Source organism: Aristolochia californica, unplaced genomic scaffold (genome assembly GCF_029961685.1).
Source record: "Aristolochia californica isolate CCGP_79_NKW_82.1479 unplaced genomic scaffold, dmAriCali1.0.hap1 SCAF_11, whole genome shotgun sequence".
In the NCBI taxonomy this organism is placed as follows: domain Eukaryota; kingdom Viridiplantae; phylum Streptophyta; class Magnoliopsida; order Piperales; family Aristolochiaceae; genus Aristolochia; species Aristolochia californica.
The window spans coordinates 4,717,153-4,737,242 of NW_027181782.1; the positions used below are offsets into that span (position 1 = coordinate 4,717,153).

Genomic DNA, 20,090 nt, shown 5'->3' on the forward strand with positions numbered 1-20,090 from the left:
TTATTCTTTTTTATGTCATACAGGAATGATCATGTGTCTCTGGATGAGTGTAATTTTTTAGATATTGACAAGGAGTTGGCTGCTGAGGTTAGTGTCATCTATAGCTTTTTTTTTTTTTTTTGTTGCTAGTTCCGTCTTTTATTTGATTTATTTCTGTCTCTTGTAGGCCAACGAAAAGGATAACCTAGTAGAGGTTGATCATTTGAAAGCAATGCTGGTATAATTGCTAGTGCTATTTTTTGTCTTTCCTCTTTATTTGTAGCATATGTTCTGGTCGTATATTTTTATTTGAGGGTCTTATGTTGTGTTTGTATTTCATGTCGTAGCATCAAAAGGAGCTGGAGTTATTTCAGTTGAAAAAACAGATTGAGAAGGAGAAGGTATATAATTTCTGATACATATCAAGTTAGAAAATTAACATCTCTTAGCTGCTCCTAGGTGCTGGATGCTTGCTTCTTCCATTTTGACCGTCTTCCACATACAGCAATCCAGGTCAAGCAAGTGTAGTCCCACAGTGGAGTCGTGTAAACGTAAAACTTCTTCATGTAGATAAAAGTGTAAATTTTTATATTATACATTATTTTGTATCTCTAAGTCAAAGGCATTTTAACCTTTTAATGTACCATAGTACTACTATTAATTTGAATGAACATGATGGCTGGTTCCTCTATTGCTGCCTGCAGCACTCTAGCAGTCCATTTTTCTCCCTCCTTTTTCTTGATTTGAATGTCGATAGATCACTGATCAGAGACTAAATGTTAAAGTTTTACAGTTCCTGCTAAATCAAATCAAATAAAAATTGGTTGTCTATGTGATGGTAAGAGGAGGTGGATCTTTCATCATGGCAAACTTCAGTTGAAAGGTGAAGCAGAATTTTACCCTGCTTATGTGTGACTTGTTAACGTCACCTAATTATAGAAACAAAGTTAATACAGAAAGCTGGAATACAGGTATCTCAACCTTTGTCTTCTCAACTCTGGAAAATGCTGGTTTTCAAGTTCCAAGGGAAGAACTTGAATATTCTGGTGTTGTTTTGTACCTAGCTGTAGCTAGCACAGGAGAAAAAAATGCACTAGTAAATTATTCTCAACCAAATAAATAATGCTCCAGTATCCAAAGAGAGAATCCGTATTATTTTTGAACAACTTATGAAAGTTACCATAAATCTACCTATTTATATAGACTCTAAAACTACCATGTCTTTGCCAGAATATACCACTTTTTTTTTTTTTGAAATAGAGCTGAGTTATATTAAAAGGTTAAAAAAAACAAGATTACAAGGAGGGGGAACCGAGTCATATCAAAAGGCCCTATTTACAAGGAAGCTTAAAAGATTAAAAGAACCAGAATATACCACTTTGGTAGAATTTTCCTAGGACTAGAATAGGATTAGAACATTGAACACCTCATGACTTTCCGAAATTGACTACTAATGAAGGAAACTACTGACCACACTTTCCTAAATAAAGCTCTCCTAGTTGGTACATATTAACAAACTAGGGAACTTCATTTAAAAAAAACAAACAAACTAGGAAACTAATAAAAATAGAAATTTGTTGACTTCCTTTAATAGAAATTACTAAACCATATTACTTTCCAACAGTAGTATGTTATTGTCTTTTAGTCTTCCTCTTTCTTTTTCTGCTTCCTCCTTTTATAAACCTTTAATGGTTTAAGATGAGTTAGGTGATTCCAAGACCGTCATTATTTGGGCTAAAGGTTCCATACTCATAGCTGGAGATTTGACCAAGAGTTTGTTCAAATTAACACTTTAGCTGAGATGCTTAACATAAGTTGGAATCAGGTCCCTGACGAAGCCAATCTCACTGCTAACCATTATGCTCGACAGGGTCATACCCATCCCGGTTTGATCTTTTGTACAGATTTTTAATCTTTAATCTGGCCCCAATGCACCCCCATCCCCCCCATCTTTTTGTATCCTTTTCTTTTTTATTAACAAAAAATGTGCCTTTTCGAAAAAAAAAGTTCGTCTTCATACTTTTCAGTAATTTCTTCAACATTAGAGTTGTATACTATGACACTTGTTACAAAGCTTATAGATATGAGAAATATTTTCTTCTGTACCACATAAATTGAGTTGCTTGTGATTTATGTGAGTAAAAACATGAAAGTTAAGAAGAAATAGAGGAGAGAAGAGAAGAAAAAATAGAAGAGAACACGTTGAGAAGGCTTCGTTGAATAGAGCCCCAGCCATTAGGGTCCGGAAACAACCCTAAATTCACCTATATACTCACTTAAAAAAGCGGTACTAAATTATATATATGCCCCTCTACATATAAACCCTTATATCTCCGTAAACATCTTCAATTGAAACAAAAATTTAGCAATGTAACTCTAACATTTCAAAAAAAATATATCTCTAGCATAAAGATAAGCTAACTGCTATCCTACGAGGGATATACAACAATAGTAAATGACCCAAATACCCTTTTCAATAGATATTTCAACACTCTCTCTGAAGCTAGAGTGTATATATCAAGAAGCCCTAACTTGTTATAAACATTCCCAAATTGTCTCTTTCCTAATGCTTCAGTAAAAATATCACTAAGATGATCCATGGGCTTGACATAGGCAGTGATTACAGCTCTACTTATTATAGCATCACAGACAAAATGAAAATCAACTTCTACATGTTTAGTCCATTCATGGAACACTAGGTTGTTGGCAGCGAATATTACAGCTTGGTTGTCGCAAAACATCTTCATTGATTCTGTAGGATGAAAACCCAACTCTTGTAACACTGACATCCCACACAAAAGTTCATTAACTGTGTGGGTCATTTCTTGGTACTATGCTTCTGCATTAGAGTAGGCTACAACATTCTATTTCTTGCTCTTCCAACTAACCATGTTTCTACCAACAAAACTACAATACGTTGGGTAGAATTTTTATCCAATTTAAACCCCGCATAACGGCATCAATAACCCTTTTCTTGGTGCACCCTACAGATATTGTAATATCTTGTGTGCGACTTCCAAATGTATCTTCTTCATATGCTCCATAAAGTAGCTAACTATACTTACTGCAAATGATATATCAAGTTGAGTCACTGAAGCATAAATAAATTTGCCTACTAACCTTTTGTACATAATTTTGTCTTTAAGCTCAGCACCACCATCTTTATGGAGATTGTGGTTACCTCCATAGGCGTCTCAACAAACCTAGCACGTAGCAGCCCATATTCCTAAAGCATACCAACAACACATTTTGTGTCAAGACACTGCTTGTTTTATTTCTTGCTACCTCGACGTTGAGTCAGCAATGCCTAATGGGCCAACATACAAGAAACACTGATTTTCGAAGGTATCCAAGATAACTCCCCCGAAGCTAGTAATCCCAGGATTACAAAGGGAGGAACCATCAAAATTCAACTTTAGGAAACCAGGCTCTGGAGGGGTCCGTTCCTGCATGATTGGGGCCTTGGTTTGAAACCGCATCATAGCCATGATGCTCCAATTATCTCGGATAGAGGAACCCACAATGGAGGAGAAGGGCTTCTTGGTAAGAAGCCACGCTGAGATTTGGCCCGACACATGATCAACCACTCTTACTGCGGATTCACTTTTTGCATCAAAACACCTGCGATTGCGTTCATTCCAAAGCCCCCACGAAATAAAACTAGTACAAGAAGAGATCATTAGCTTTCCAAGCCCAGGAAGGGGAGTGCCAATGAGCGACTTGCTAAAGGAGATCAGATCTGTAGGCATAAAAAATTGCAGCCCCCTCTTATAGAAGATGGGAGCCCACATGTTCCACGAGAAAGAACACTGTAGCAGGATGTGGCTGGTGGGTTTGACCTCCGAGTTGCAGAAAGGGCAGAGAGGATCAATAGATTGGTGGCCTCTTCATCTGAGCACATTTGCCGTGAGTATCTTTCTTTCGCAAGCACTCCATATGTAATTTTTTTATCTTTGGCAGGGCACAAAGACTTCGTGCAAAGTATATCTCATACTCCCCTTTGATTTAAATGCCAGCCATTGATGTATTTGCTTGCCTCCAAAGCCTCAGTATTGGAAAGAGCCCTTTTGGGGTGCAGGTTCAAACCATCTCCCTCAAAAGCATCGGCGACCGATATCTCCCTTTGTAAAGATAGGAGAAAAAGATTCTTGAAAGATGTCTGTAAAGACTCCTGTCCCGCCCACTAATCCTCCCAGAATTTTAGGGATCTACCGTTTCCAACATAAAATCTGTTGATTGAGGAGAATTTAGGAAGAAGTAGATATAGTGATCTCCAAATTGGGGGTAGACATCTCTGGTTACCTCCTGAAGTCCACCATGGAGAAGGACAACCAAGCTTAACAGTTGCCATTTCCTTCCCAAGATTAGAAGAAATTGTGTTGAACTTCCAAATCCATTTTAAGAGCAGAGCTTGGTTCATTTCCTTCGATTTCTGAATCCCCAAACCTCCCATCCGCTTTGGCAAACAAACTTCCTCCCATCTGACCAAATGATATTTAAAAGTATCACTCGATCCCCTCCATAGAAATCTTTTCTTTAACTTATCCATGGCTTCACATATGGAGGCATATGTAAATCACTTACCTTAGGAATTGTAGATGAAGAAGGCACTGGTGTGGGTGGAGGAGTTGCTCCTTGTGTGATGGCCTTGGAAGGTGTCATTCGTTTATAGATCTGTAGTTGTTTCTTTGTTGGTGGATCAAACCCACTATCAGTATGCAAAACGTGAAGTGAGGCACCAAACTGATTCATTATTTCACTATACAAATTTATGAATATATCAAAGACTTTGGTTTTCTTCCATAGGGAATATATCCATGTGGACCAACTAAAGTCATCAATAGACAAAACAAAAAACTGGAAACCAAAGATATTAGATAATTGATAGGGACTCCATACATCTAAGTGAACTATTTCAAATAAATTGTGGTGGGCAAATGCGCTATGGTGCTCCCTGAGCTGACAAGATTCCACTGAAATGATAAAGTAGAAGGTAGATTTAGAAATAATTGGAGTAGCTTGTTTGGGAGGGATGTCCTAGCTGGAAGTGCCACTAGAAAGAAGAAACGGCTACATTGAATGCTAAAGAAGATAGCTATACTGAACCGTCCAATTGGTAAAGCCCCTCTTTCTCACATTAGACACCAAATCGACCTCCTTCTTTGGAGGTCTTGAAAAACAATGAGTAGATAGAAAGTTACTGAACACTACAATGATTTAGTAAGTACACTAATCAATGACAAGTTAATAGGAAACTTAGGTACAAACAGAGCAAAATTTAAAGACAAGGGTGGAGTAGATTGAACTGTCCCAAATTTACTCATAGGCTAGGAGGAACCATCTGCGAATGTGGCATGTTTGAATGAGGAAGAATGAGTGGGGGATGAAAATGATGAAGACATATCTAACATATGCATTGATGCACTGTAATAACCCATGAAAAGACTGGAGATGCATGTACTGCAGAAATACCTAAATTTGCCATGGTAGTTGTATTGGTGGAAATATTCTAGGCCATGGATAAGGAGGACGCACTCAACTATGCCATGTACCGAGCCAGCTATTGAAATCCATCTAGAGCACCAGGAACAACTCCAACTACACTACTAGTAGACGGTTCTCCACTTTCAGACAAACTCGAGTTAGGACAAATAGGCTTGACAAATGTTGTGCCAAAAAGTTCCCAACATTTGTCTAAAAAATAGTTATTACACCCATAATGGATGCACTTTTTCTGACACTACCATCACTATGGCCTCTTCCACGCTCAGGTTTATGTCTGCCTCATCCTCATCCACCCTGGCCATGTCCACAAAGTGTCTCTGAATGACCCTGAACTGGCTGGATATTGAGGTAGCAGCTTTTGTCCATTTGTCATCCTTGCTGCTATGTGGAACTGCAAGTACCTCTACACGCATTACTCTATTAAAAGCTTTCTTGAGTGTAGGCATAATATCATTAGAGTACTTAGGCACTAACTGCATCCTATTCAAAACCCAAACATGAAATTCGAAGCTTAGTTCCTTAGTAGTGAAGGTATGATAAGTCTCAAGTTCCTGTAAAATACTCTGTAATTCAGTGAAATAATCAATAACCAATTGATCTCCCCTCTTTAACCCAAAGAACTTGTATACAATTTATTGATTTGAGACGAGTTGTTCTCTTGATCATACATATCTTCTGGTGGCATCCAAATTTCTTTTAAGGTCCCATAATTCATCACTTTCTTCCTGAATTTTGATTCCATGCTGTTGAATAGCCATGTCATGACTTTATCTTTTGCTTCCTAATCATCAGTAACCGGCTCAAGAGGATCATCCCTCAGGTATTTTTTTCATCCACTAAGCCTTCAGATAAATCTAGACAGTTTTGGACCGGCCCAGATAATTTTGCCCATTCAAGTTCTTTGGGGCGATACAATAGTATTCTTACCAGCCAAATTACCAGACTCTTAAGCTGGTGTAATCACTTCGCCTGATTCAGCCATCATCTACTATCAACAACAACCAGAATTTTCACAAATAACACACTGGAATACACTACCAAAAAATAATCAACACCAAAAACCACTAAAAATTAATGTGTACACTTGCATAAATGAGGTGGGGTCCACACAACACAGAAAATCAGGACACCAAAAGTGCAATTGAAATTATCATTCTGCTACCATCTATTAATCAAGAAAGCGAGCTGAATAGGAAATCAACTAGGGATGACCTTAGCTCTGGGGATGATGATGCAAGCAGTTTGCAAGACTTGCTTAGGTATAATATTGGGAGAGAATGACCTAGACAATTCTCTGGGGCACAAAACTTTGTAACGCTGTTTAATTGACAGCACAAACCACCAATTCTAGGGTTATGACAGAAATAAAGGGTAAAAGGTTTCACCTTTAACTTCAATCAGCAATAATTTTGGAAAATCCCCCTTCCTGGAGAGTTTGCTAACTTGATGAGTAGAAAAAGCTCGTGAAAAACTCACAACAATCAGATCGTATGTTCTGATACCATGTAAAAATATGAAAATTAAGAAGAAATAGAGAAAAAAAAATATAAGAGAAGAAGTTGAGAAGGCAACGTTGAATAGAGCAGCGGCCATCGGGGTCTGGAAAAAACCTGAATTCACCTATATATTCACTTAAGGAAAGAGGTGAAAATAACATAAATAACCCTCTACATATAAACCCTTATATCTCCCTATTTACATTTTAGAATAAAAAAAATTAACTTTATAATTCTAGCATGAAGATAAGCTAACTGCTATCTGTGAGGGATATTTCAACAATGTGCATTTAGTAGAAAGAGAAAGTGTACTGTCACTAGATTTCTTGCGGACTATTTGGTAAATCTCAAACTTTTGCTTCACATTTCCCATGATCTAAGCCTAACCACCAGAGAGTAAGTGCTTTTCTCTAGCATGTTCAACTCAGGTGACTGTTTAACTTTCCTTTTCTTGCCAACAGCTTGGGTTGGCTATTTTGCAAACCAAAGCAAAAGCTGAGATTGGGGATGCTGAAAGAATTATTGCGGCAAAGGATACAGAACTAGTGGCAGCTGAAGAGAGTCTTTGTGACCTAAAAGAGGTAGACTGTTAGACTTTTCATGCTTATTTTCTTTCAGATATAGAGAGATGTTGTCTGCCTTGATCATCTGGCTCTTGTTTGAGCATGTTTGTATGCAAATACAATGTTTGGTTGTAGTAGGTTCGGATAGAATACCAAGGAGTAGGCGAAATTGTAGAAGTAGCTGGCAGCTTTAACGGCTGGCATCACCGAGTAAAAATGGATCTTCAGCCTTCATCAGAAACCATGCAACAAACTGTACCAAGGTGGATACTATACTGAGGTCTATCTAAGAATTTCTCCTCTCTTTTAACCTTTTATGTGGGTAATCTTCATTTTCATCCATATTCCATAGTCATATTAATTTTTTTTTCAAAGATAATTCGTTGTCTTCCTGCTAGATTTTACTTTTCTGGACTAATTTGAGGTGTTCGTCTAGGAAACCTTTACTTTGGTCAACGATGTTATGGCTTTATCCTGGAATATATGAGGTAAGCAGAACTTTCTAAGTGATTGTCTTTGTTGATGAGTTTAATGTCCAATGTGCTTCTTACTTGGAATTTTAATCCCAATCCTGAGACATCTGCTATGTGCTTCTTATGGAGAATTTTAATCCTAATCCTGAGATATCTGCATGTTTTTACAACATTGGGTGAAGACAGATGTTTGCTGTGAAATACCTGTGTGCATGAGCAGTTGTGATTATCTTACTATCATGGGTAGTTTGGTCATTATAGTACATATGTTTCTTACATGGCTTGTGTATATATTGTGGTAAATGCAGGGGTAATTTAGTCATCTTAATTTTTATTTATAATTTGAGTGGGGAATAGACTTGACCTTACAACATATTTTTTGAGTTAATGATATATTAGGTGGGGATCGTGCTTGACCCTTCCTAGTTCTATTTTGATTTCAACTCTGAAAGCTCCTTTGTTTCTCCATTGTTTTTCTATTTTCCTTCAATTTCTCAACCCTAAACCAATTTTACATGGTACCAAAGTGGGATTAAGCATTCTTATGTATTAACTGCCCACTCTTTCCTTCATGTTCCAATAAAATTTGATGTCTGAAATTAAGAGAAAGATGGCATCTTAGTTTAGGGGTTTCTCTTTTTAGAAGTTAAGTTGACAGTAGACTTAGTTTAGGAGTTGGTGTCTAAGTTTGCCTAAGATTAGTTAGTTTCTTTTCCTATTCAAAATTTATGTAGCTTCTTATTTAATGAAGGTTTAAGGAAGTGTGGTATCCTTGGGCAAAACCTAATTTTCTTCCTAAATTCTCTTCTTTATCTTCCTCCTAAAATTTTTCGTCTCTCTAGATTGAGTTCTCTCTCTCCTTCTCCTTTCTTCTCTATTTTTTTCTCTTTTCTCTTTACCTCTTGTCCTTCGCAACCAAAGTTACTGGAGAAGCCATGTTTCTTAAAATTTAGGTTCATAACAATATGGAATGCTCAACATCATTTAAAAAAAAAAACAATAAGGTGTACTCATTTCATCTTATACATATTATCCTTCTAAGGTTAGAAGAGTGTTATGTTTTTGTTAGAGTTTGTTAAAATACAAGTTCTGGGGTATTTTGGTAATTTCTTATGTAAAGTCTTCTGACCAATTGGGAGATATATTTACCAAGCCGTTGGGGAGACATGAACATGTATCCATTAGTGACAAGTTGGGATTGTTTGATATCTACTCTCTAGCTTGAGGGGGAGTGTTAAAATACAAGTTCAGGGGTATTTTGGTCATTTCTTATATTTTCGATATTACATTTTTCTCTTATAGTATGACTATTAGATAGAGAATGTCTTATTTTATCTCTAGTTAAATTTTCATTGAAAAAATTGAAGAATACATCAAATACTTTAGACTTCTCCTGTAGGAGATACACCCAAGTGACTCTACTGAAATCATCAATGAACAACACAAAATACTTAAAACCAAATAGCCTAGGAACCCGTCCCCATACATTAGAGTGGACTAATTCAAACAACTTGGTGTTTTGACTAGAACTAACTGAGAAACTGGAGTAACGATGCTTTCCTAGCTGACAGGATTCGCAATCAAATGAAATATCGACGGATAGTAGGTAAATTGATCTATGCTATAGTTACCAGGCCGGATATGTCATTTGCTATGGGAGTTGTGAGCCAGCTCATGGAAAATCCTCAAAAAATCCATGTAGAAGTTGCTCAGAGGATTTTGAAGTACTTGAAGGGTGCACTTGGAAAAGGTCTTCTGTATACTCATAATGGGAAAATTGATATACTTGGGTATTCTGATGCTGATTATGTTGGGTGTAAGATGGATAGACTTTCTACATCAGGCTACTATTGTTTTGTTGGAGGCAACCTGATAAGTTGGAAAAGTAAGAAACAAACAGTTGTGGCTAGGTCTAGTCCAGAGGTCAAGTATCGAGCAATGGCTCATACAGTTAGTGAGCTTATATGGATTAAGTATGTGCTTCTTGAGTTTGGTTTTATGTTACCTGACCCTATGGTTATGAATTGTGATAAACAGGCAGCCATTTTTATTGCCAGCAATCCTGTATTCCATGAGAGAACGAAACATATAGAGGTTGACTGCCACTTCATTAGAGATGCAGTTATGCAGGGGAAGGTGGTAACTCCTTATGTAAAGCCTTCAGACTAGTTGGGAAATATATTTACCAAGCTTTTGGGGAGACGTGAATATGTATCCTTTAGTGACAAGCTGGGATTGTTTGATATCTACTCTCCAGCTTGAGGGGGAATGTTAAAATAGAAGTTCAAGGGTATTTTGGTCATTTCTTATATTTTCAATATTACATTTTTCTCTTATAGTATGGCTATTAGATAGGGAATGTCTTATTTTATCTCTAGTTAAATTTTCATTCTCTATCTAATAGCCATACTATAAGAGAAAAATGTAGGATTGAAAATATAAGAAATGACCAAAATACCCTTGAACTTGTATTTTAACAGAGTTAAATTGGTCTAGCGTTGGTTTTTATTCCTTTCCTTCGAATGAAGTCCTCGAGATTCCTGATTCCTTTCCTTCAGTAAGTGGTCATTAGAACCTCAAAATTATTTCCGACAACTTTGCCTTTTGGATCCACCTTGCTTTTAGTGATCTGGAAGTCCTCTCCCCCATGATTCCCAACTCGCGAGATCCCCAACTCAACATCACTCGCTTCCCCCATCCTGCCCCGACTCGCGCTGAGTCAACTTGAGCTCTCGCCACCCCAATCCCTCTGACTCGGCCCCAACTTTGTCTGAGTTCACCCACTCCCTCATCACTTGCCCAAATTCGAATTTCAAAAAATCTCTCCATGTCCCCTCGATTGGTCCGCCCCTCCAGAGCCTGACAACCCTTCTTGCCAGCTCAGCCACCCTTGTCCATTCCGAACCCTTGACCCTATAGTCGGGTGGTCTTCTCAACCTTTGAGGAACTGCACCCTCATGATTGATCACAATCAAATCCTCCCTAGCAGTCACCAAAACCAATGCTCCAGCCTTATCCTCTGGAGGCTTCCCTAGCTTTGGAAATGATTTCTTTGACATTGTTTGCCCATACGCCTCCCGGCTCCCTAAAAGAACTCCCCTCTATCAACACTTGTCAACCCCCCTGCTTCCACCTGTCCCCTCCCTCGCTGAACCTCTCCTGTCTCTTCACTTCCCTAGTTCGCTGGGCACCTAGGAAATTGATGACAATCAATTCTCTCTGGCTTTATGTTAGTTCCTCGAGGATGGTCTCAGAGACCGATGTACTCCCTTGTCAAGTCACCTGGATAAGTCTGACTAGGTGCTCGATGATTGCATGCACGACACGGAACCATTTCTCTCATGGAATCTCGAGGTGCCTGGATCTTCATTTCAAAATCCTCTTCCCGACATGTGGCACCCACTACAACTCCTTCCGCTGCGCTCACACACCATCAATCAACCAGCAACTGCTATATCTAACCGAGCCCCCTCCATTCTGTGCCCCACCTTGCTCACCATCATGAAGCCAAACACGACCCTTTCGGCCAAGCTCTCTGATGCCGAATCTTCCTCCCAGTCCATCACCGCTACCCAACAATTTACCACCCTGATCAAATACACCTACATCTGGTGTCGAAGTAAATCCCGGCCCCAAAAAGATGCTCTGGCCGAATCCTGCAAATCTACTACTCTCCCCATTGGCTCCCAATCTGCTCCTACTCCATGGCTACCAGCCCTCTCCCCCAATGGGCACTCCCGGCGGTTCATTTAGGCTATCCAACCTGAAAAGCACCGATACCCACCTCTCACGAATGGGCCAAGATGAGTTGAGCTCGTCATGTAGTTCGGTGAAATCTACAATGGCCGGCTGAATAATGGAGAGGAGCCTGCACCAATCCCCCAGATCTCCCTCCTACGATCATTCTTTCTTGGAATATCAGGGGAATCAGTCTATGCTCGAAGTGGGCTACAGTCAAAGCTATCCTCTCCGAATGTAAACTGTCTATTGTAACTTTTCAAGAAACTAAAGCACAATATCTTGATAATGCTATAATCCGTGACCTTTGGTACTCTCTGGACCCAGAGTGGATTGCTATTAATGTAGTTGGTCATTCCAATAGTACCCTCATTATTTGGAACCCCAACAGTGTTGAAGCCTCTCATTGCCTCTGCCACGTACTTCATTGGAATCCAATTCCAGGATCGTTTTTTGGGCCATACTTGGGCCCTTGCGAGCATCTACAGCCCCACTAGCCATCATGACCGTGCCAATTTCTGGGATGAACCTTCCCTGGCTCCTTGTTGGGGATTTCAATGCTATCCACCTCTGCTATGAAAAGTCCCTTCTATCCACAAAAATCACCTCCACTATGCGGGCCTTTGCTGACCTTATCGACTGCCTTGAACTTTCAGAAATCCCACTCTCTGGGAAAGAGTTCACTTGGTTGAATGGGCAGTCCCCTCAATTCTCTCCAAACTTGACAGATTCCTTGCAAACTTGGACTGGCTACATTTGAATGGAAATACTTCTGGCCATGTCCTCAATCTCGCTTGCTCGGATCATTGGAACATAGATGGAAGAAATAAATACAAGAAACTGACAACATGAAGAAGACAATCGATGGTGAGAAACAAAGTTTGAAATAGGATGAGAAGTGGAAGGCCTAGTGCAAGTCCGATGCTTCTTCCGTAGAGCTATAGGTCGAGTATCAAATTGTAAGCCAAATACAACAGGGAAAGATGGACTTACCTCAGAGGGATCTTTAAACTCCACAGGTGTGGTGTTGGCCAAGTCTTCAGGGGGTTGAAGTAGTATTGCAGCAAGTGGCACAACGGGCTTCAGAGCTAGCTGAACTGATGAAAGACCAGGGGGTGCATCTTTTGAGGAATAAAAGGATTTGTCCTAAAAACAGGTGACATTCCTAGAGACAAACAACCTCTGAAGAGAGGGATTATAACGGACATAACCTTTTTGGGTACGAGAGTAACCCAAAAAAATACACTTAAGTGATTTTGGCTCAAGTTTACTCTTTTGAGGGGATATGATATGAAAAAAGCATGTGCAACCAAAAACTTTCTAAGGGAGAAGGAGTCTTCATTCGGAAATAATAATGAGCATGGGGATTTATGACTAAGAATTGAAGAAGGTAGCCTATTAATAAAATAGTAGGTTGTAAGAATTGCATGAGGCTAGTAAAAGTAGGGTACCTTCATAGAGTAGAGTAGGTTGCGGGCTACCTCAAGAACATGTTGGGATTTTTTTTCAGCTACACCATTTTGTTGAGGGGTGTAGCCACATGATGTTTGATGAATAATGCCATTATCGTGACAAAAGCATTGGAATTCACTAGATAGGTACTCTTTGGCATTATCTGATCGAAATACTCGTATTTGTTTTCCAAACTAAGTGGACACCATAGTATGAAAAGATTTAAATTTGGAAAAAAATTTCAGACCGCTCTTTAAATAGAAATAGCCATGTGACTCAAGTAAAGTCATCAACAAAAGTGACAAAATATTTTACTTGAGATATGTTCGAGACACTTAAGGGTTCCCATGCATCTGAATGAATTAATGAAAAAGGAGCAACACCTTTAGTTCGGTTCAAGGAGAGTATGATGTCCTCTGGTGTTTACTCAACTGACAGACTTCACAGTTGAAGGTTGGTAAAGTTTTTAAGGATGGAAGTAAGTGCCGCAGCCATGCTCTAGATGGATGACCAAGTTGGTTGTGTCATAACCTTGCCTCTGTCTGAGAAGTGGCAATCGCAGTAACTGGAGGTAGGTTCAAGTAATAAAAGTCCCCTTGTTTATGGCCGCCACCAATCACTTGCTTCGTTGTGAGATCCTGGAAGACACAAGAAGAAGGTGAGAAGGTGATAGATCAATTAAAACGTTTGGTTAACTGGCTAACAGATAATAAATTTAAAGGATATTAAGGGAAACTAAGACATCAGTAAGCGGAAGAGATGGTGTAACAAGGGAGGATCCCTTCCCAAAAACTTTGGTTTGGGATCCGTTATCAATGATAACAAACTTACTTTGTAGACGTGGAGATAGAAAATGTAATAGACTCTTATTACCTGTGAGGTGCTCGGTGGCCCTTGAGTCGATATTCCAGGATAAAGAGGAGGAAGTGGCAGAAAACATAATTGAAGCAGTGGTGGCAGCAGCAGCAGTAGTTGAAGGTGGTGGAGAAGATGGAGGAGATACCATCAAAGTTTTCATCCTCTAGAAGAGGTCATAATCATCATCGATTAAAGTCTGTTTTCTTCGTTGTGACTTGGATTGGGCAGCTTTCTTCTCATTTTCAACTGAGGCTTGGTTGGCAGTGACCCAGTCTGGTTTGCCATGAAGCTTCCAACATGTATCCACCAATTGGTTCAGTCCACTACAGTGAGTGCATACTTGTTTGCCTGAACTTGAATGACCAGAGCCATTCCTACCACTTTTTGCTCGGCTTCTATAATTTCTACCGCGCCCTTGGGTGGTAGAAGATGTACCCCTATTTCCTGAGTACATAGTTGATGATACTTCAATATGAGAGGTGGAAGAAAGATCTGCTATTCGAAGTAAAGTTACACTGATATCAACGAATGATGGAAGTGCGGAGGAGCTAAGTAGTTGAATTTTGGCCACTTCAAGATATGACTTAATATTGGACAAGCAAATAGCAGTTGTTCAGGCCTCCCTTTGCTTTTCTTGAACCGATATATCGGTTAAATAGGGTTGAGCAAGTTTCCACTCCTGAATCAACCCTCTAAATCTAGCCAAGAAGTCATGTAGGTTCACTCTTTGTTTTGTAGGAAACATGTTCTGAAACACATTATATAATTTTTGAAAATTTCCGGTGCTAGAGTACAACTTGGAGCCAGTGTCCCATATCTGCCTAACGGTCTCAAAGTGGACAACATTATTAGCCACATGTTCCTCTATGCTATTGATGAACCAACTAATGACAAGTGTGTCATTTTTTAGCCATTTGATACAGGAACTATCATTTCCATCTATGGGTGAAACTGATGTAGTCAAATGTCTTAAGATATCTCTAGTGATAAGGAATCTCTTAACCGACTGTGCCCAACTTAAGTAATTGGATAACCCTCTTAAGGGTATAGTGGTAATCTTAAGTAGGTCATTTTTACCACTCATATTCACATATTCTTCACCCATCACTAATGAATGAGCATTGCACTATATCAACCAACCAATAATAGAGGAGAGGAAATCAAGCAAGCCAAACCGAGCCAAGTCAATCACTAAATCAACCAAATCAAGCCTTAATCATGCATGTAATCAAGGAGATTTTGACTCCACGTGGTAATCCAAATCATGTAAAATTGATTCTAAATCTTTCTCAATTAAGAAAGAATTATAAAGGCAAGTAAAATCTCAAGAGATCTTGGACAACTTAGAGGATCTTCTTAAAGAAGGAAACTTTCCTTATATGTCACTTGTGCCAACTACCAAGATAATATCACAATCTTTGACTTGCTTTTTTTTTCCTAAATGATTTAGGAACGAAATTTCAGAGAATAATCCAATATAGGAAGCCTAAAATTAAACCAATCACAGCAATATAGTATCACAATCTTCAAGTGCACCAGCTCTAAGGAAGGAGGAAACTTTCCTTCTATGCAAGTGCGCCAAATTTGTGATCGAAATTACAGCTAGATCTTACCTTTTCTCCTTGATTTTTTTTAGGTAAGGTAATCCAGAGGATAACACATCTAATGGAAGATTAAAAATCGTGCAAAAGCCCAGCACCTTTTTCAAAAAAAATCCTCCTCTCGGTAATAAATAAAACAGCCTTCACCAGGCTCTTTTAGATAGTAATCATGCAAACATCAACATAAACCAGTCTTGAACGAATTTAATCATGCTTTGATCATGATAATCCTCATATACTGCAAGAGGACAAGAAAAAACTTCATCCAACATATGTCTTTCTAGGAGAGAAAATTGAAGCATATGCTTAAATCCAACATATGCTCAAACTGAGCATTTAACATTGTCTTGCATGATTCAAAGTAAAACGAGCATAAGAGATCTTGCATGAGATGGAAAGCTTATCTTTTATCCATAGAAGGTTCAACCAATGAGCCTCTTACCGAGATAAAAAAAACCTATCAAAATCATCTCATGAAAGGTAGGAAAAAAAACTTATCTTGCTTGCTTGCTAAGCCTTTGCTTCACCAACAAGAACACATGAAGTTTGATAAAACTCACTTAATTACCACCTTAATGTAAGGATCCTAAACCCATTGCTCTGATACCATGTTGTTTTTGGATCCCATGATAAGGTCCTCGACCAAAGTGGTGAGAGAGGAGAGGAAGAAGAAGAGGAAGAAAGAAGAGAAGAGGAAAAAAAGAGAAGGTTAGAGAGAGATGGAGCTCGAGAGAGCTTGGGAGAAGGGAGAAAGGCTACAAATGAATTTGAGGGAAGAAGGGAAGACTCAATGATCTACCCCTTACCTTGAGTCTCTATTTATAGTTGATGGGGGAAGGTTACAATGACTACAATCTTTCAAAAGGAAAAGACATAAGTAGCCATACATCATCTTACATAATTACACCCTTGTGTTATCCTTATGGGAAGAACACTTAATTACCCTTTGTGCCACCTCCTTGACATGGGCAAGGATATTACCAATTGAGGTGTCTTCCAATAGAGAGAAACAAAAGAAGATTCCAGCTCAAAGCCACTGATGCTGCCTATCTTACAGAATTTATTGCCGGGCATGTCTCCTCCCGGCTCCTATCAAGAAAGGAATTCCTCCACCTGCAAGGCATCCACCTCTGGGGGAACTGGCGGATCATGGCAATGATGGCTTGCGGTCCCCTACCACCTGCCATGGAAACTTGGCAACCCCCTCCAATTAGCTATCTCAAGTTAAACTTCGATGGCAGCTCTTTGGGCTATCCAGGGCTTGTTGGATTTGGTGGTGGTGGTATTCATTCTGTTGATAGCACCATTTTGGTTGCCTTCACTGGCCACCTTGGTGTCTCTGAAACCATCTCTGCGGAGCTTGCTGGCCTCCTCAATGGCCTCATCATTTTCCAAGATTGATTCTCTGGTCCCCTTATCGTGTAGGGTGATTCCAAGGTCATCATTGACTAGTGCCCCCCCCCCCCCCCCCCCCTCTGGCCGACATTGGGACACTTACCTCGATATTTGTAACATTACATCCACCCTTGATTGTACATGGGCTCATGTGCCCTGCACAGCAAATCATTTTAGGGGATCTCCCTCTCTGATGTCTGTTGTTTGCTTGGCTTTAGGTTTATGAAATTGCATCTTTGTTAAAAAAAACAAAGACAAAACAGTAATGAATTTATAAAATAAAGCACTGCTGGATCAAGAGGAGAATCGACCTCTATTCTGACATCTCTTCTTCATCCACTCTTCTCCTTTCTTACTGTTCTTCCTCTGTCTTGCTTAGTCGCTCTTATCTGCAATAAAACTTCAGAGTGTAGCAGAAATATCTGATTCTGAGATGTAAGTACTAATATCATTCTTTGAAACCCATTTTCTTAGGTCAATTTGAAAAATCCTTTTTGAAGATAGATTGCTGCAGAATATGTAGAGAATCTTTTAGAGCAGAGAACTCTGTTCCCTTTAATTTTCAATCATAACTCTTCAGCTGAAAGTAATTGTACAGTTAAGTAGGGCTCATGGAGTATCTGAAGTTGAAGAGGTCCTGTAACGGAAAAGAGTAGAAGAGAAATGACAAATGATCTTGAGAGAGGGAAGAAAGAGATAAGATGAAAGACGATTAGGAGAGCTCAAGCATGAAGAAAGAAATTCTAACATGAGAAGGCTTGAGCTGTCCTCTCTTATTTAAAAGTAGGATTGGAACTATACCCATGTTTATATACAATCAGAAGAAGAAACTAATAGGGATAAGAGCAGAAAATGAAGCAACAAGACAACCTATAACCTAATTCAGGGACATAAGTGCTCTTTGAAAAGAAACATAGTATTGAAATCTTGAGCCCGTAACCTGGTTACTGGACTAGGCTCATATGCCTTTTCATATTATATGGAACATTATTATATTCCACAGTGATTCACTCTTTTTCCCAGTTAGAGATATTGTAGGTGGTCCATTCATGTTGTCATGCTCAAAATTTAACTTCGTCTGTAAAATTCCTTTTTCATGTCAGAGATATTTTGTTTGAATCTGTGGTATCTCTAGTTCTCTTTGCAGTAACTTCCTGGTTAGAGAATGACACTTGATCCTGTATTTTCTGTTCCAAGATAAAGTTCGTTGTCGATGGGCTCTGGATGATAGATCCACAGAAGGAATGTTCCTACCGAGGTCACATACAAAATAACATTCTTAGAGTAGATAGATAACACCGTGGATGCTTCTAGGATCTTGCCTGAGGTAATCACCTCACATTTTGGTAAGAATCTGCAGTTCCTGTTGACATGCCTACTTTGATGCCTTTGGTGGTAGCTACAACATTTGGAATTTTTGGCTGCCTAAATAAGTGACTTTTTCCTTTTATTTATTCTGTTCTGTGCTTCACAGGTTATCAGACTCCAAGACTGTTGAAGATTCTAAACATTGTCGATTCTGGACCGACTCCATATGGATGCAAGCATAGATTCACAGAAGCTTCTTCTGCTTCGTCGCAGAATACTCCCATGTTGTTCATCATGTATGTTGTTCCACAACTATCAGGCATTCTTTATTTGATTATCCCGGGGAAGGTTCTTAGGAATCTACACGAGGTTACAAAATAAGTTGATCAAATCCCTTGGATTGCAAGTGATGGGAAAAATGCCAACTGTTTGTCAATTGTGCATTTGCATCCATTAAGTCATTGCTGATTTTGATACACATAATTTCTTGCTTTTGGTGTTCTAATTGGCAAAGAATGAAGAAAGAAGAATTCGATTTTCTACTAACATTGATATAGAAATATGGAATATGGTTGAGATAGTCGTTGATCATGATCGGACTGTTGAGATAAATGTTTTGCATATTTCGCACCAAATGACTTTTCATAGCATATGATAAGGTGGCCCAATCGAACCCCATGTAATTCAATTGAACCTAGTACCTTTTCTAAGTCAACATTTAAATTATTTCCCGTGGTAGTAGTTACTATTGAATTTTTAATTTTATATTGCTTGTTTGATTGAGCTACTTTTGGGGAACCCGAGTACATAGAAAATAAGACTTGAGCTATATGGGTTCTGTGCTATTTCCACCAATTTTCAAGAAAAGGCCAATTTATTTTCCCAACAAATTGGTGGAAATAGCAAAGAATTGTATAATGGAAAGCCACAAACAAAAAAAATATCTAAACATTCTTTTCTTTAATTTTCAATAAATAAGAAAAGAAAACCTAAACAAGAACAAGTACAACTTCGATTTGGCTTTTTTTTTTTTTTTTTTTGGAAAAAAAGACAGAGAAAGCAAGGGGCCTAGTCACTAAAAAGAAAACAAATGCCTTGGTCAATTTGAGTTACAAAGAAGAAGAAAAATTGAAGAAGACAACCAAACCCAAAGAAGAAAAAATTAAAACACACTTAAAAAGATAAAAAAAAAGCAAATCCATTTCCATTTTCAAACAATAGAGGAGGTAAAAAATCGATGTGGTAACCCAAAATGATTAAAAAGCTGAACGTGGTTTTGAATTTTAGGAATTATAAGCTATACGACATCGTGGTCTAGAACCACACATCGTTTTGCACAATTGAATCGATGCATCTTGTTTGATTCTAGCTCGTCATTAACCTCCAATTGGAGGTGATTTTGAAGTCGAAAAACTAGTGATTGGTTATTTTTCTATCTTTACTTTGAACCAATTGGCCGAGTTTATTTATATGACATATATTAAAAATAATTTTTAAGTTCAACAAATTTTTTTAAAATTTTTTATTGTTAGAAATTAATCTAACTTATATATATATGAACTGTTATAATAATTAATTATAAATTTTGTACAATATTTACCTTTTTATCCCATACTTAAATTTTTTGGAATAAGTTTTTATTATATTTTTATTAATAAAATTAATTTAACTGATATATAATAAATTTAATAATTTTTTAATAAATTTGAATTATTTTTATTA

General features: G+C 38.4%; 1 protein-coding gene across 5 annotated transcripts in view; it reads left to right on the forward strand.

Moving 5' to 3' along the window:
• LOC137944276 (protein PTST homolog 3, chloroplastic) overlaps nucleotides 1-19,290 on the forward strand; it is a 41,948-nt gene extending 22,658 nt beyond the window's left edge. For 4 of the 5 annotated variants that reach the window (XR_011110800.1, XR_011110802.1, XR_011110801.1 and 1 more), the window contains 8 exons: nucleotides 24-87; nucleotides 167-217; nucleotides 327-380; nucleotides 7,442-7,561; nucleotides 7,682-7,806; nucleotides 7,980-8,031; nucleotides 18,258-18,406; nucleotides 18,535-19,290. Coding sequence is in view for 1 of the 5 variants with exons in the window: in XM_068789911.1 (XP_068646012.1) it covers nucleotides 24-87; nucleotides 167-217; nucleotides 327-380; nucleotides 7,442-7,561; nucleotides 7,682-7,806; nucleotides 7,980-8,031; nucleotides 18,258-18,356 (565 nt within the window). In the remaining 4 variants the exon portion in view is untranslated. The remainder of the gene's footprint in view (nucleotides 1-23; nucleotides 88-166; nucleotides 218-326; nucleotides 381-7,441; nucleotides 7,562-7,681; nucleotides 7,807-7,979; nucleotides 8,032-18,257; nucleotides 18,407-18,534) is intronic. The other variant, XM_068789911.1, reaches the window with a different exon arrangement.
• The last annotated feature ends 800 nt before the right edge of the window (nucleotides 19,291-20,090 follow it).